General features: G+C 41.3%; 1 protein-coding gene across 1 annotated transcript in view; it reads right to left on the reverse strand.

The window, feature by feature from the left end:
* Positions 1-5,543: 5,543 nt before the first annotated feature.
* The window catches only part of efhd1 (EF-hand domain family, member D1), a 150,155-nt gene continuing 142,984 nt past the window's right edge, over positions 5,544-12,714 (reverse strand). Inside the window, exons 3-4 of the mRNA XM_068042066.1 lie at positions 11,889-12,023; positions 5,544-10,104 (exon numbers count right to left, since the gene is read on the reverse strand). Coding sequence (XP_067898167.1) covers positions 9,973-10,104; positions 11,889-12,023 — 267 coding nt within the window. The 3' untranslated portion in view covers positions 5,544-9,972. The remainder of the gene's footprint in view (positions 10,105-11,888; positions 12,024-12,714) is intronic.

Genomic DNA, 12,714 nt, shown 5'->3' on the forward strand with positions numbered 1-12,714 from the left:
TCAATCTAGTAAACCTCCTCCGAACCGCCTCCAAGGCATTTGCATCCTTCCTTAAATAAGGAGACAAAAACTGCGCACAGTATTTGAGATGTGGTCTCACCAATGCCCTATATAACTGAAGCATAACATCCTTACTTATATTTTCAATTCCTCTTGTAATAAAGGATAGCATCCATTAGTCTTCTTTATTATCTGCTGTACCTGCATACTAACTTTTTGTGACTCCTGCACCAGAACACCTAGATCCCTGTGATCCTCGGAATTCTGCAGTCGTTCTCCATTTAAGTAATACTCTGCTGTTTTATTCTTCCTGCCAAAGTGAACAAATTCACATTTGCCCACATTATACTCCATCTGCCAGATTTTTGCCCACTGACTCAACCTATCTATATCGGTCTGCAAGCTCCTTATGTCCTCTTCACAATATACTTTCCTACCTATCTTTGTGTCACCTGCAAACTTAGCTACCATGCCATCGCTCCCTTCATCTAAGTCATTGATATAAATTGTAAAAGGTTGAGGCCCCAGCAGGACTCCGCTCATCACATCCTGTCAATCAGAAAAGGACCCATTTATGCATATTCTCTGTTTTCTGCCAGCCAGCCAATCTTCCATCCATGCTAATATGTTTATGTGGCACCTTGTCAAATGCCTTCTGGAAATCCAAGTACAGTACGCCAATGGCCTCCCCTTTATCCACAGCACAAGTCACTCCTTCAAACAACTGCAACAAATTGAACATGATTTCCCTTTCACAAAACCATGCTGACAATCCGATTACCTTGAGTTTTTCTAAGTGCGCAGCTACAACCTCCTTAATGATCGATTCTAACACCTTCCCCACAACAGACATCAAGCTAACTGGCCTATAGTTACCTGTTTTCTGCTTCCCTCTCCACCTTGAATGGAGGGGTTATATTTGCTACTTTCCAGTCAGATGGAACCTTATTGGAATCTAGCGAATTTTGAAAAATTAACACTAACGCATCTGCTACCTCATTAGCCACCTCATTTAAGACCCTAGGATGAAGTCCATCAGGCCCCAGGGACTTGTCAGCCCACAGCTCCATCAGTTTGGTCAGTAATGCTTCCCTGGTGATTGTAATTTCACCAAGTTCCTCTCTTCCTAGCTAGCTTCCTCTCACACTTTAATTTCTTTCTTTGGATTAACCTTTTAGTCATTCTCTGCAGTTCTTTATATTCTGACCAATCATCTGAACTGCCACTCATCTTTGCACAAGTAAACACCTTTTCCTTAAGTTTGATGCTTTCCTTAACTTTTTTAGTTAACCACGGATGGTGGGTCCTCCCCTTAGAATTTTTCTTTATAGTAGGAATATACTTATTCGGAGTATTCTGAAATATCTGCCACTGCTTCTCTATTGATCTGTCTCCAAGCCTAGTAACCCAGTTCACTTCAGCTAGCTCAGCTTTCATGCCCACATAGTTGCTCTTATTCAAGTTTAAAATATTAGTCTTAGACCCACTCTTCTTTCTTTCAAACTGGATATATAATTCAATTATATTGTGGTCGCTGCTACCTAGAGGTGCCTTTACTCTGAGGTCATTAATTAATCCTGCCAGATTACACAGTACCAAGTCTAATATAACTTGTTCTCTGGTTGGTTCCAGAATGTGCTGCTCTAAGAAACTATCTCGAAAGCATTCTATGAACTCTTCATCCAGGCTACTATTGCCAGTCTGATTTTTCCAGTATACATGTAGATTAAAATCATCCATGATTATTGCTGTTCCTTTATCACAAGCACCCAATATTTCTTCTTGTATACTTCATCCTACATTGTGATTACTGTTTGGGGGCCTGTAGACTGCTCCCACTAGTGACTTCTTTCCCCTAATATTCCTCATCTCCACTGTTATGACCAGGTGAGCAGTGTCTAGGGGTCTGTTACTATCTTTACCTGGTCTTATTGTAACAGGGTTTAATTTTAAACACACTGTGTTTTGAGCTCCCCTTTTTGTGAATCCTTGTTCACAGTTTCCCATTATAAGACAAAGAAATGAGCACAAACAGGCTTTCTTTGATTTAAAGGCGAAAGATGAAATTTATTAAACCTTAAACTTAAACTCAAATATGGTTCACACCTATGGATATACGATGCGCCCACGCTAGCATGCACACTCAATATAAACATGCAGGTAGGGACAGAAAAGAGCAGAGGAAAGGATAAGTAGAACAGTTTGAGGCAATATCTTGTTACTGTTTCTTGAGCTCGCTGTAGTCCTTGATTGAAGATATGGTCTTGCGTTTCATTGGGGCCCAGTAGTCTTCTTAAAACCTTGTTCACATAGGAAATCTTTTCTCTGAGTTTACGTGTCTTCAATGGTTTCAGTTCCTTGACAGATGAGAAGGTTGACAGGAAAGGAGATGTTCTCAGTCCATGAGCACACTCCGTTCTCTGATCAAAATCCTTTGATGGAAGCTCAAATTCAAAAACTCTAGGCAGCTGGTCATGTGACTAAAACTGGTTTAACCACTTCTGTGTATTGGAGAAGCAACTGCTGGGTCCCCATTGTTTCAACATTGTCTGGCACTAGGCAAATGTCCTTCTGGTCAGGGCTTGCAATTTTAAGTTTTAATGTTCATGTGGCGAAATAATGTGTGTCTCAGTCTTGGCAGTTGGGGTTTGCCTGACACCACCCAAACCAATTCTACATCCTGATCTACTGAATCAAGGTCATCTCTAACTATTGTACCAATGCCATCCTTAACAGTGCTACCCCTCCACCTTTACCTAGCTTCCTATTCTTCTTGAATGTTACATACCCCTCATTCTGCAGCCACATCTCTGTAATGGCTATCAGAGCATATTTATTTACTTCAATGTGCGCTATCAGTTTGTCTACTTTGTTATGAATGCTACGTGCATTCAGATACAGAGCCTTTAGTTTTGTCTTTTTTTTAAATCTTTGTAACATCTAGTCTCGACTGTTGGTGCATTCTTTGGTTTTTTTCTCTCTGTCCCTTCCTGCCATTCTCTGACCATTTCCCATATTACTATTCTGCTCTCCTGATTTGACTCTACCCCTTGATTTGCTCGATCTATTCAAGTTTCATCCCTCACCCACCTTGTTTAGCTTAAAGCCCTCTCTACTTCCCTAGTTATACGGTTTGCTAGAACATTGGTCCCAGCATGGTTCAGGTGCAGATCGTCCCAACAGTACAGCCCCCACTTTCCTCTGTACTGGTGCCAGTGCCCCACGAACTGAAACCCACTTCTCCCGCACCAGTCTTTGAGCCACGTTTTCATTTCACTAATCTTATGTGCCCTCTGCCAATTGGCATGTGGCTCAGGTAATGTTCCAGAGATTATTACCCTTGAGGTTCTGCTCTTCAATTTGGTGCCTCGCCCCTCATTCTCTCTAAGCAGAACCTCTTTCCTTGTCCTACCTATGTCAATGGTATCTACATGGACCATGACAACTGGATCCTCCCCCTCCCACTCCAAGTTACTGTCCAGCCCTGAGCAGATGTGCCGAACCGTGACACTGGATAGGCAACACAGCTTTCTGGACTCACGCTCTCGGCTGCACAGAACAGTGTCAATCCCCTCACTATACTATCCCCTACTAACACTACATTCCTTTTTGCTCCCCTCACTTGAATGACTTCCTGTACCACAGTGCCATGGCCAGTCTGCTCATCCACCTCGCTTTCGTTTACACGGGTTGAGAGCACCTCAAATCTATTTGATGATTGCAAAGTCTGAGGCCCCTCCAATACTGTCTGCTCATTCCCTTTACCTGCCTCACTCACAGTCACATCCTTCTGTCCCTCACTGCTGACCAAAACAGATGACCCCGTTCTAAGAGGTGTGACCGTCTTCTGGAACAAAGTGTCCAGGTATTTCTCCCCCTCCCTTATGTTTTACAGTGTTTGCAGTTCAGCTTCCAGATCAATAATCCTGATCTGAAATTCCTCTAGCTGCTTACACTTCCTGCAGACATGTTGTCCTGGATTGCCTTGGCATCCAAAAGCTCCCACATACCACAGATGCAACATAACACCTGTCCTGCCATTGTTAATTATGCTATTAGTTAATTTACTTTAATTATTTTCTTAATTAACTTTAAATAATTTCTATGTATAGTAGAATTTACTGTGCTTATTAAATGCTAGTACCTCCTACAACTAAAGTTATACTTTTCTTTAACTACACAGACATGTGTTTTAGGCATTTATTTGAATTATTTGATCTTTTCTTTATTTATTTTATATTTTAAAGTGTTTCTTCTATTTATAGATCTACCTTCACTCTGGTGTCCTAACCTAGCTATTCACACACTGTCCCTTACATGAAGCACTTACCAGCCAATCAATTTACTAGTTTCCTGTGATGTCACAGTTGTTTTTTCATGCAGTTCTCCAGCAGCTGAAATGGCTCTGGGCTGTAGTTATACAGGAAAGGCCGCACTCCAATCCCCGGGCTGTAGTTATACAGGAAAGGCCGCACTCCAATCCCCGGGATGTATATATACAGGAAAGGCCGCACTCCAATCCCCGGGCTGTATTTATACAGGAAAGGCCGCACTCCAATCCCCAGGCTGTAGTTATACAGGAAAGGCCGCACTCCAATCCCCGGGCTGTAGTTATACAGGAAAGGCCGCACTCCAATCCCCGGGCTGTATTTATATAGGAAAGGCCGCACTCCAATCCCCGGGCTGTAGCTATACAGGAAAGGCCGCACTCCAATCCCTGGGATGTAGTTATACAGGAAAGGCCGCACTCCAATCCCCGGGCTGTATTTATACAGGAAAGGCCGCACTCCAATCCCCGGGCTGTATTTATATAGGAAAGGCCGCACTCCAATCCCCGGGCTGTAGTTATACAGGAAAGGCCGCACTCCAATCCCCGGGATGTATATATACAGGAAAGGCCGCACTCCAATCCCCGGGCTGTATTTATACAGGAAAGGCCGCACTCCAATCCCCGGGCTGCATTTATACAGGAAAGGCCGCACTGCAATCCCCGGGCTGTATTTATACAGGAAAGGCCGCACTCCAATCCCCGGGCTACATTTATACAGGAAAGGCCGCACTCCAATCCCCGGGCTGTAGTTATACAGGAAAGGCCGTACTCCAATCCCTGGGCTGTATTTATACAGGAAAGGCCGCACTCCAATCCCTGGGCTGTATTTATGCAGGAAAGGCCGCACTCCAATCCCCGGGCTGTATTTATGGCGCTCCCAGCTCCTGACTGCCTGCACTCTGTTCCAGGTAGGTAAGGCTGTGCTCAGATCCCTGAGTTGTATTTATGGTGTTCCTGGCTCCCAACTGCCCCTACTCCACTCCAGTAGGTAGTCCTTGCCAGCGCCACTCACATCCCACAAATGAATTCAAGAAAACAGTGGATTCCGAGAGCATATGAATGTCATAGTGTTTCAAGGAGCAATAATTTAGTCTGTAGGTATGAAAGCTCTTTAGATATCATACTGCGGATAATGTGTTATACTTACTGATCAAACGTAAAGACAGCAATTTCTACAGATAACTTAATTTATTTAATTTATCAACACTGGCACATGATATACAAAGGCATAAAATGAAATCCAGCAGGGATAACAACAGAAATGTTTCTGCCATTTAAATACTTTTATTGCCCCTTTTTTGGCCAAATCCATACTGGACATCAGAAGGAAAATTTCATAACATCTGAAAAGAATAAAGGGACTTGAAATGACTTGTACCAGAAATGATTAAGTATGATGTTTAAAGATCAAAAGGACATTATCATAGTGCCAATCTACAGAAGGAAAGTGCAATTTGGTCTAAGAAAAATATCATAAAATATCTTGAGATTTTGCCTGATGTTGAATCATCTGCCCTGGAGCTCCAGATGTTTGGTAAGCTTACATCACATTTTCTCCCAATACATTTAGTTAGAAAAGCATTGTACACCACTGCCATGCTGGAAAGCTCAATGCAAAACCATGCCAAATTGGTGTCAGACTCCTCCATGCTCCTTGACATTGACCGCAGGCTTTCTGCCAGACATCCCAAAATACCAAGCATTTTGTTGTGAATTTCCATCACCCTTCTTCTGTAGCCTACCCCACTGAACTCTCATCTGAGTCCTCTGCAGCATAACTCGTGTGTGACCTCATCCTCTAGGACACTGGCACCTACACTACCCTTGCCCTAGCCTGGCTGCAGGCCACCCATGCCCAGTGTTTCTATGCTATCCTCTAAAGTACACGCAGTGTCAACATTTGAGCTGAAGGCTGTGATTGTAAGATCGAGTGACAGTGTTACTTCATTAAAACCACTGCCTGGCCAGATTTCAGCTCTTGAGTATGGGTTGTGGTGAGGGGAGGTAAGAAAATAAGAGGTGTGTGTTTACCCCATCTGCAGTTTCTAAATCAGAAGTGATTGTAGGATGAGGGAGAATGGTAGGATGTAATTAGAAGGATAAGATATGAAGATACCGATCATCTTCTATCATTTCAGCCGCAGAGCTGGCCTCAGCCTCAGCAAGGGCTACTCGAATGATAGTGAGCAATGTCTCCTCCATGGGGTGAGGACATGCAGCCACACCTGGCCCCCACCAGCAGGAGATTCTTGGAGCCCATTGTCTTCCAAGTTTTGCCATTCTTGTGGCTTTCGCAGGTCAGATTCAGTTGTGGAATGACTTCCAGCACCTGCCCCAGTTACATTGCATCTCCCCATTAAGAGCTGCAGGCTGACTAAGTAGTGCAGGCTTGCTTTAACTGCTGCTAACCTACAAGGATTTTGGATCCCCTGCTGAGGTGAGCAACCACTCATTTGCACAGTTAGCACAGACTATATGCTGCAATCCTGTTAAATGATCAGGCAGCAGAAAGTTGGCATGCTGCCTGCATCAGAAGCAACGGACACAGGTTAATCGTGCATTGTGATCTCAATGCTCATTGTCGGGGGCTATTGAATTTAACCCTATGAGGGTCAAAGGTATAAAAATAGAAAAAAAATTAATAGATTACTGTAAGGTAAATATTAAGGTGCTTTATTGTGTAAAAAAGCAAGCTTGGTTTATCTATACTTTCTGTAATTACATTTCTGGTTTTCAAAGCCATATTGTGCATGCTACAGAAATGTAGCTGCCAGTATTACGGGGTCAAATACAGATACAGTTGTTTGAACTTGCAATGTGTGAATTGGACTGGGAGGTTAGTGTCTAATAAATTCATAAAGCTAAATGTGTGGATGTGCACAAGAAAATGTTCACATTCACAATGGATGACCATTAGTATTTATTTTATTACTTCAAAAATATGATTTTAAATAGCATAAACACACACAGCAGGTATATTATAACATTTAAAAAAACTTAGAAACTCAGGTTTTTAAAGGATTGTTCCTCTCCAAAATAATTCCAAGATAATTACAGCACTGAAATTTCCAGCATTTTCAATAGCAATGCTTTAATGTGGCACCTTTAAAATTTATATTTCTAGACTCTGCTTTTAAATACATAACTTTTTCTCCATTTTGTCCAGATAAAAGTCCTTATCCTGCTCTGGTCTTGTCTTATTTTCAGCTAGCCAACAGGTGACAAATGCACCTTGACTGTTCATATTTTTTCTCCCCACCTTCCCATGCCTTGTGAAAATATTCTAGCAACTCCCTAAACAACACAGCTCACTAGGGTCAGGATCCTTTCAGTAGGATTGACTAGCAGGTTCACATTGCTAAACAACTTTGGCACACAAAGGTACAATAAATCAGGTTTCATTCAAGGGGAGATACCTTGGAAAAATGTGATTCAAGTGGAAGAAATATCATAGCAGAGCTAGGAAGAAATCATCCTTTAAAATACAAACCATCAAGTCAGGCCATTTAAAAAAAAAGTTTGTTTATAAACTATTAGGCAAATTACAGTTAAATCTTTGCATGTTGCACTTCACCTATAGAATTTTAATATTTTGAAATAACCACTACTAAATCCTTGAAGTCACCTTTACCTTCCCCACAAATATAAACCTATGTTCCCACTTTATAAACATTTATTCATTTTCTCAGTGTTGGAGCAGGGTCCCTGTGCTCATAGTGCTTGCTATCCAACAGAAGCCTCAGTGTAGTGTTTAGAATTGGTGCATCACATACCCTGGTAAAACAAAGTCAGTGCTTTCCCTTCCAATTCTTTCCCCCCCAACCCCCAAAATAAGTCGGTACCCAGTTTGAAGAAAAACCTTTCGTTTGAGCTTGTTAACCAAATCTTGTGAGGTTTACATTTCTTTTTGTTCACCATTTGTGGACTCCAAGATTATAGAGGCAACAAAAGGCCTACATCATCATAACAAGTTTATATGTTCCATCAGCATGTAACTTATGCAGAAAACATAATGGTAAGTAGGCCAGAAGTTAAGCAGATTGATTTGGTCCATAGACAAACTCATTCATAATCCACATCAGCTAACATTTGATTTAGGGATGCACTTAAAACTGGAACTATAATCCAAAAGGAAAACATTTTTATGAGGCATCTACACGTCAATCCTCGATAAGAAAAGAAAAATGCTCATATAATCTTAGACCAACATCATACTTAACAGAACACAAATTAGCCAGTATAGTCATTAGAATGTTCTTGTATTGGATGGCCAATGTGCCAGAACTGATTGCACCATAGAACAATGTTTCCTGCTCCAAATGTTTCCTGTATAAGAAACTCAACCAAGTATTTGTGATAAGAAACTTATGCACAAAAGGTGACAAGCCAAAGAGGCAAAAAAGTTTGAAGGTTCACGTTCCAGCAAATATTTAACTGGGTAGTCAAATCAACGACCAACATGTCATTTATCAGATTAGTTAGTATGGTTAAAAATAAGGGATATTTTAAAGTCACGGAATGAAATAAGGGCATTTTTGACCTAAGCCCTACCACAGTGTTCAATATTCTCATCCATTTCATTTCTATAGGCTTTCCATGTCAAGCAGAACTTCCCACTGTCCAAGAGGGCAGCCAGAACGATAGCCTATTTCCAAGTTATTCTAAACAGCTTCTAGGTGTCACACAAACACATTACGAGGCAAGTAATGTCTTCTCCTTTTGAGGACCAACTGGCCTCACAGTTTCTCCTAGATCACTGAGTAGGCTGGAAAATTACTGCGGGTAATCATGAACAAGAGCTTACATCTTACTGTTCTGTGACACAGAAGGTTCATACACAAACTCTGCTATTTCACAAGGCTTCCATCATTTATACAGTTGATAGTCAACATATGTTTAGAAAGTACCTGAAAAATTTACAATTTGAAATCTACATATTACTCATTTCCAAATATTATCAAAACTCAGTTAAAATGTTTAGTCACAGCAGGACTTAATTCAATATTGATACAATATTAACATTTTGGAATTATTATCCACACCATTTTAAGCATCTATTCTTGTATAGTTTTGCAGATTAAATTGTTAAAATGATTATTGGTCTTTGTATTAAGTACATGTTTAAAACACAAAAAGCAGTTTCCACGGATACCATTGAAAAAGTGAGCTTCTGCATCTATGATCTAAACTTGTTCCCAAATGAACTGCAGATTATATATATAAAAATAAGACTACAAAAGATAAATTCAAAAATACTTCAAATGGTATACAATTTAGTGCAGCATTTCTAAGAGACATTAAATTCTACAAAAGCACAGCCCTGAGCAGTTAATTTTAACAGTATAAATAGGGAGAGAGAAGGTGACTATGAACATCTTAATTGATAAGCAAACTACTCTAAACCAGAGCTATTAGTTTCATCATGCCAATAGCACGATTGCAATTTAGAGGCTTGTATATAGAGCCAAATCAGTTAGACAACTAAAAAAATTACAAGTCTCGAACTTTAGGTTAAATTAAAATAAAATGGTACCCAAGAGACAGTCACTTAGTGCAAGTTTTAGTTGTCCAGCTGGTTAGTATTTAGTTCTATCCTTTACAAATCTGTACAAGTGGTTGTGCTGTACAGGACATGGGAGTTACTACTGAAATGCTGCCTTCAGTTCTTTAAAGGCTGCTCTTCGCTGCTTTCTGTCCTCTTCCATACGTTTGCGCTGCTCCTGCTCAGCTTTGATTTCAGCTTCAAACTTGCTGCCAGTGGTCAGAGCCTGGACCTAGAAACAAGTGCAAGCAAACTTTAGGAAATATGATTTTATGACTTAAAGCCATTAAATCTCCCGCATTTCACTAAAGCTTTGCATTATTCCTCAACTGCTGGAAAGGTGCCAACTGGCTTCACTGCCTTCATTGCTCATCAGTCACTACCAAATGGTCCATCAGTGTCTGCTTAACACTTCACTCTATTGCCAGAGATTGTAGCTAGCAGTCCACAGAATGGTAAGCTTGTGGCAGGAGTTATAAGTCACGTGACCCAATTCCTCAACCTGCTTTCCTTTAACCACCTTCAGGTTTGGAGCATTAACCACAAAGGATTTGCATAGCTGTCAAAATAGCAAGTAAGCTGATAAAATATCACCACTTGAACCGCTGTTGGTTATAAAATATTCTCAAGGGCAATTAGGGATGGGCAATAAATCCGATGCCAACATCGCATGAACGAATGGAAAAGCCATAATTGAAGTATGCACCTTGTGTGCAAGAAACTGGCCCTTAAAACAAAGATTTTAGATGATATACTATAATCAATGGAGACATGGAGCAACTTTGTTGAAATTACCACTATAGTACAGTTCATGGCCATTTAGATGAAGGCTATACACAAGACTGTATATCTGAAATACGTCAAAGTATTAAGTTATCGCTGGTTTTCTTGGGTTTGGGTGCTTGATGCTAATTACCTCAGATTTAAAACCTTACTTATATATAGCTATAAAAAAGTTTATATAGTGCTTTACACTACCTCAGGACACCCCAAGCACTTTACAGTCAATGAAATACTTTTGAATTGTAGTCACTGTTGTAATGTAGGAAATGCAGGTCCCAATTTTTCACACAGCAATGTGATAATAACCAGATAATTCATTTTTCAGTGATGTTGATTGAGGGATAAATATTGGGCAGAACATCAGGGAGACATCAGGCTCTTCTTTAAAATAGTAATGTGGGATATTTTACATCCACCTGAGAGAGGAGAGACGGGGCCTCAGTTTAACATTTCAGCTGAAAGGCAGTACATCTCGACACTGGAGTAGGATTTGAACCCACAACCTCTGACTCAAAGGTGAGAGAATTACCAACTGAGTCATGGCTGGCACCTACTGACTCATGACTATATTTAGCTTCAACCGACTTCCTTTTCTTCCTATATTAGCAGCATTTCCACTACTGCGAAAGCAAGACTTCAGATAAATTGTTTCAATAGGTTGCAAGTTTAAGATAGCTCAATTTTTTTCTATCTTCCAAGTGCCTGATATGTGTTAAAATCAAAACATTCATATGCCTGAAATACCTCCAAACTAAACTACTGACAAATGTATACAAATAAAGTGGTCATATCATGTATGGATACACCCTACAGTGTTGATGAAGGGTCACTGACCTGAAATGTTAACTCTGTTTCTCTCTCCACAGATGCTGCCAGATCTGCTGAGTATTTCCAGCACTTTGTTTTTTCACTACAGTGCTGTGCTTTGTCTGAACTCAGCAATAAAAAGTGTACTGAAGCTCTGCCGTTCTACAGCTTGACTGTTACTGACTGGATCAATTTACACATTCCAAGCAGAGTGCTGCCCAATTATACCTCCCAGCATCTTCAGTACAGTTCAATACTAGACCAAATGTCATGGTCAGCAAACACAGCCTTTTAAATGAAAACTCTACCAATCCAAGAATTACCTGGCAACTGGTTGTTCAGCTGACCATTTATAAATAGTCCAGTTTTACAGGTTTTTTTTTGTACTGTAAATATTTCCACCTTGGTCTGACAGTTGGTCTTTACCTTTGCCTCAAAGAAATGCTTGGCACCTTGAACCCCCTCACTGGAGACATCAATTTCTGAAAGCCTGGCAAGAGCCATCAACCCACTGTCTTCCTCCAATTCGCCTGTTGCCGCTTTATGGAAGATCAGAAGAAACTAGAAAGAAGCACAGGTACTCTAAGCAAAATCGGCAAACTCTCATCAAATTTGCCCCCTAGGTCAATTCCAAAGATGCAGTAATTTCTATATGCACCCAGGATATAGACAATTATGTACTGTGCCGCCTAGTGTTGGTTGGAGATCAAGAAAATCATCTTAGTGAAACAATCCTCAGAAGAACTAATCTGCCATAGGTTAGCTCAGAAAAAAAAATCAGCAAAATACACCACAAAAACGTGGAAAATTGTGACTCCATGGCCGGAATTTTACGGTGGGCGGACAGGAGCCAGCCTCCGACATAAAAGTTGGTGGCGAACCCGCTTCCGCCTCGCCTGGGGATCCGTTCCATATTTTATGGGTCCCCAAGCTTTAAGTGTTCCAAGGCGGGACTTCCAGCCGCTTGTGGGAGGAGGTCCCTCCTCATTGAGCTGCCAGCCAATCAGCGGGCTAGCAGCGGTGGCCACTGCTGGAACTGCAGCCCAGCTGAAGCTAGAAGACGACATGCAGCCGGGAGGAAAGGTAAGTTTTTGTTGCCTCGCTGGGGGTAATAGGTTTGGCCTCGGCGAGGCAAGGGTGGTCGGTTGGGTGGGGGGCGGGAAGGTGGGGGGGGGGTTGGGTGCTGGGAGTGGTTGGGGTAGCATGGACTGCCTTCTATCGTCGATGAGCAGGGCCCTCCCTGGGATGATCA

This window comes from Heterodontus francisci, chromosome 11 (genome assembly GCF_036365525.1).
Source record: "Heterodontus francisci isolate sHetFra1 chromosome 11, sHetFra1.hap1, whole genome shotgun sequence".
Lineage (NCBI taxonomy): Eukaryota > Metazoa > Chordata > Chondrichthyes > Heterodontiformes > Heterodontidae > Heterodontus > Heterodontus francisci.